Below are 5,360 nucleotides of genomic sequence, written 5' to 3'. Positions count from 1 at the left end.
TTACGTGTTCTCTCATGAAGAGTCTCTCAGCAATGACACATCCACAAACTATTTTAAAGGACACAAGTTCATTTGCTTAAACATAAACAAGATACATATAACGGCTGGAATAACCCCTCACACTCACATGTCGGCATTTGAGATCTCAGGGCCCAACAACAGAAAGCAAAACTAGGGCCTACATTCCCTGAAACATTTCTTTTGAGCAGAGCTATTATCTTACAGTTTTGAGATAGATTACAATAAACAGTTGTCACTTTAAAACAAACAGTCTGGACAGTGTATGATCTCTGTGGAAAACTGAGAAAGTAAACAATCCAGGGTATCCCAGTTTCTTGTTTCTTTGAGTCCCTTGGGAATGCAAGCTCCAAATACTTCATTTTCTTCCCGAAAGCAGAAGGTTTTATTTTTAAAATAAAGCTGTTTGTTTGGAACATCTGAGCACTGCTTCTTGAGGGACCACAGAGATGAATGGCTTGGGAGCCCAACTGGGAAGGCATACACTCACCCTCCTCTTGGTGTTCCTTTTCCAAAATCAGATCCTCTGTCTCAACGTTGACAGCCGCCCTCCTCCTGACGTCTGCTCCACACACACAGTTTTACCTGGACCAAAAGGTGAGGAGAGCAAAAGAAAAAAAAATCAGCAAATCCAGAAAGATACCTGAGCCCCTCCTCCTTTTCCCCAAACTCATCTAATGCCTTTCTTTCCTGTCTTTACTTAAGACTCTACCTCCCTTCTGCTTTGGGAAACCATAGTTCGAGTATCTTCCTTTATGCAGGTCATTTAAAGATAGGTAGGTCATATGACTCCTCCATGTACCTCAGTACAAGCTAAGGCAGGAAGAAAGTTGAATTTCCTTAGTAAGGACAAAGATGCCATTTTTCTTCTGACTATCCCATCTCCCATTTCCACCTCCATCTCCCCTTTCTGGTAGGCTGGGAACCCTTTCTGAGGGCTCTGGAGTGGGGAGTGCAGAGGAGGGAAAGTGGGGCATCTCTTCTCCAGGGGCTTGTCCCATCCCATCCCCCATCTAACGCTGACCAAAGGGATTATGTGAAAGCCTATTAAACTGGAAATTAAATCTTTCAGTTGTTCCATAGGTCATTGAATCGGCCATAAGAGCTTCTGGGCACTAATTAATTTGTGAATTCGGTGGGTAGTTGTTGTTGTAGTGATTGTTATTTTTTTATTTTCTTTTCTTGGCTGGAAGATTATACAGTAATGAGTGTACATAATTCCATCTTTTGAAGACCATTTAGAGCACTAAGTTCCTAAATCAAAGATGGAGCAAACACCCCCTCACCCCCACCCCCACCCCAGTTTCCAATAGAAACAAGGTACAGCTGTGCCTTGAGCAACCAGTTGACAAGAGGGTGTTTTGCCAGTGCAGGCTTTTATTCTTTTGTTCTAGAAGTGGTCACTGCAGTGCAGAGCCGAGCTCCCTGCTTAAGAATTCATGCTGTTTCCCTTGGCTCTATAGGGTGGAAGAAATTGCAGCTGTTTTAAATTTTAAATGGGGAAAAGAGGATTTTTTTTATCAGAAATACATCTCCTCATGCTTGTCAGATATTTAAATGTGTGTTGCTTAAACTGCAGTTTTTTTTTTTAATCAGTGAATTAATTTCCTCCTCAGATTGCAATCCAAGTTTTAACCTTTGATACCATAGAATAAATGCACGGAGACACAATGAGACCTTGGAGCTGCTGAGGAGTTTGTTTGGTGAATAAATGAATAATAGGAGGGTAAATGTTCACAAAAGAAAGTTTGGACTAGAAATAAAAGATTCATTTGAAACTCTTGCTGGGCTGCCTGTAGGAACTACGGAACTATATTGTAGATGGAGGCTCATTTCCCCCAGGTTTGCAAGTGAGCCTGAGTCAGCTTACTTAGAAGGAGCACAAATCAGCTCTCTTTGCACAGAAAAATGGTGGTGGGACAGGACCTTTGAAATAGGAGGAAGAGGGGAAAACAAAGGACTTTAGTCTCACTGAAAGTTTTTATTTTATAGCTTTTTTTTTTATTTTGTGGAGCAGGAAGGAAGCAGACAGATCTGTGATTTCTTTCAAGCGTTTAGGGAACTCCACATGTTGGAAGAACCCTCCACCAATGATATGTGACTTATTCCTCTTTCCTCATAGAGCTGCCTAGAGAAAGATGCTAAGTGGCTTTTATTATAGTAACAGTCCGGATTTGCCAGATGTGGGATTTAGACCCAGGTCTCTTGGTTTCTTTTTTTTTTTAACTTTATAGAATAAAACAAGCATTTTCATAACATAGTATAATTAAAAAAAGATGATTGCACATGAAACTACAAAACTATTATGTGCAATTTGCTATTTATTTTAAATGTATAATAAAGTTATCATGTATTTTTTTTATTTTTCCTTCCCCCCAGATAGTTACCATTAAACACAAATAGGTATATATATATATGTATATATATATATGTATATACACACACACATACATACATACACACATGTATGCATGTGTATGTATGTATATGTAAAATTATTCTATACATACTTCTACTTATGAGATCTTTCTCTGCATACAGATAGGGTCTTTCTTCATACGTCCTTTATTTTTGTGTATTTAAAATGCTCAAAATTATTTATTCACTTCTAAGATTCGTCTTCAATTCTCTTTACCTACTGCCCTGCAAAGTAAAAATACCTTGTAAATAACATCTTGCTTTTTTGTCCCTTGGCACATTCATGCCCACTATGGTATTTTAAGCTCACAAGATAAATAGGACATGTATACCCATTTGCAGATGGAGAAACTGAGGTTTAGGGGATTTAAATGTTAGTACCTCATTTTTCACTCATAATCTTCTCACCCCACTCTTACCCCGCCCATTACAATGTGAGCTTCTTAAGGATAAGGACTGTTTTTGCCTTTCTTTGTTTCCCCAGTGATTAACACAATGCCTGGACCACAGAAAGCAATTGGTAAATGCTTGTTGACTGATGATTGACTAAATCGTTGGCAGACAAGTAAATAAAATTCAGATTTCTCTGTGCCTAGCCTTGTCTGCTTTTCTGGTCAGAACATGTGGATTCCTATTGTTTTAACAAAAAATAGCTTTAAGAAAAACTGCCTTGAAATTGCTTCAATAAGATGCTAACTTATTTTTGTGATAAATGCATCCTGAACACCAAATTCTGCTCCTGTCATAGGTCATTGTGGTCTTAGACTAGAATGTGTTGATAGATATTTAACAACCAGTTCTCTGAAAAGACATGCTTTTGTGTTATGTGCATGTAAAAGACGTTTATTTGTTGCGCAACATTTAAATTGCTTTGGAGGACTTTTGATCCATACTCTAACTGAATTACTAAATATTTTTGCCTACTTTTCTAAACACCAATAATGATCCTATTTCCTACATCTAATTTTCAACATTACAATTCTATAGCTGTTTGATAAGTAACCTAAATATCTTTTACATTCACAAACATTACACACATTTAGTATGTTACTTTTGACACGCTTCTAAATTTAATCTGAATTATTAACACTTTCTCCATCACTTTCTTAGATCTAGACAATCAACAAAGCCATAAATCAATCCCTGATTTGCAGCATTGGCTGATTTCTGAGATGTAAATGCTCACCCTGAAAAATTTAACAATGGGCTTTCGAAAGCCTGTATGAGCCGGCTATAGCACATCCCTGGTTTGGCCCATTTACTCTACTTCTCAGGCAAGAATAAGGCACTGGCTGTGCCCTCTATAGTCTTGCTCCTTTTTCAGAAGAAAAAAGTGTAGATGGAAGGGAGGATTGAGCAGCAAGGAGAGAGAATATTTCTTCACTGTTTTATTCTATCCAGTGCCCCCTTAGCTGGTGGCCCCATCAGAACCCTGTGCTTAACTGAAAAGGAAGAGGGAGAAGTCCTGGGGATTATGGACACCAAGGACCTGCAGTTGAAGGAATGGCTCTTTTCTCTGAGACTCCAGGCATCCCTGCAGAGAAATGAGCATCAGCAAAGTTTAGTAAACATATCTCTCCCTATGAAGATTTAATGACTCGATTTTAGTTCGTATGTTTTCTTGTGTTGAGGGTAGTCAATGATTCTTACTTTGGAAGGGAATAGAAGGTCCATTTTCACTCCCTGAGCTAATTAGAAATAAGGTATGTGGGACTTTAGAAAGATTTCCCCAGTAAATATTGGCATCTGAAAATATAGTCCATGGGCTTGGGAACTCATGGAGAATATATGCTGCTGTTTGCAAGTCCTTTGTGTGCTCACAGTGAAGGTGCAGATGACCCAGCTTCAAATCTGACCTCAGCTACTTACTACTTTGCATGGGTCACTTAATCTTCCTGAGACTTCATCTGTAGAATGGAATGTTGGTGGAGAATGCTGGACTATATGTATGGCTTCTAAGGTTTCTTCTAACTCTGGAGCTATGATTCTGACATAGCACAGTGGCTGGCACACAGTAGGCACTTAATAGATGTTTGTTGATTGATGAGCTAATGCTATGTGTGCCAGGGGAATCAGACCCTGAAACTCACTTTCGTCCTACCCTCATTCACCTATCCAAAGAATAGTGCTTAAGTAATTTAATTTTTTTAAAGTAAAAGGAAGTATTGAAATAACAGTCAATTCTAAAATTCAAAAGCCTTAGAGATTGTACTCTGGGCTTTAGGGAGGCAATTTATTTGAGGGAAATAGCCATCCCTCAGAAGCCTACATCAGCTTCCTTGTACTCTCTCCTATCCAGAACCAGAGGCCTACTTAGGCCAGGCCATAAACCTCAGAGAACAGGGCAATGGCCAATGGCAGTGATTTCCCCAGAGTGAGCCTTCATTGTGTGCCCAGACTCTAATCATGCCTCAGGCCAGAGGATAGCACTTTATTAAAGGATGGAGTTGTGAGCAGGTCAAGAGAAAGTGGGGATTATTAACATCCAGCAGCATAGAGTATTGGCAAGAAGGACATAGCCAGGCATGGTAGCATACATCTGTAATCCCTATTACCAGGGAGACTAAGGATGGTGAGTTATGAGATTCAGTGGGCTAAACCAACAGAGTGCCTGTATTGTAGAGCACCAACATGGTAAGTACCTAGGAGAGAGAGCCACTAGGCTTCCTAAGAAGGAGAGAACCAGCCCACATTAAAGATAGATTAGCTCAAAAGTCCTATAATAGTCAGTAATGGGATCAGGGCTGGGATTAGGCCTAGGAGAATTAGAGAGATGCAGTTAGATGAGGGAGTAGGAGGAAGAGGAGAAAGAAGAAAAGGTAAAGGAGGAAGAAGAGGAGGAAGATGATGTGACAATGATGAAGAAGAAGAAGAAGAAAGAAGAAGAAGAAGAAGAAGAAGAAGAAGAAGAAGAAGAAGAAGAA

General features: G+C 39.4%; 1 protein-coding gene across 1 annotated transcript in view; it reads left to right on the top strand.

Moving 5' to 3' along the window:
* Positions 1-333: 333 nt before the first annotated feature.
* The window catches only part of COLEC10 (collectin subfamily member 10), a 58,988-nt gene continuing 53,961 nt past the window's right edge, over positions 334-5,360 (top strand). Inside the window, exon 1 of the mRNA XM_027854057.1 lies at positions 334-615. Coding sequence (XP_027709858.1) covers positions 468-615 — 148 coding nt within the window. The 5' untranslated portion in view covers positions 334-467. The remainder of the gene's footprint in view (positions 616-5,360) is intronic.

This window comes from Vombatus ursinus, unplaced genomic scaffold (assembly GCF_900497805.2).
Source record: "Vombatus ursinus unplaced genomic scaffold, bare-nosed wombat genome assembly UNPS02010284.1, whole genome shotgun sequence".
NCBI lineage: Eukaryota > Metazoa > Chordata > Mammalia > Diprotodontia > Vombatidae > Vombatus > Vombatus ursinus.
This window is presented reverse-complemented; position numbering and strand designations above follow the sequence as displayed.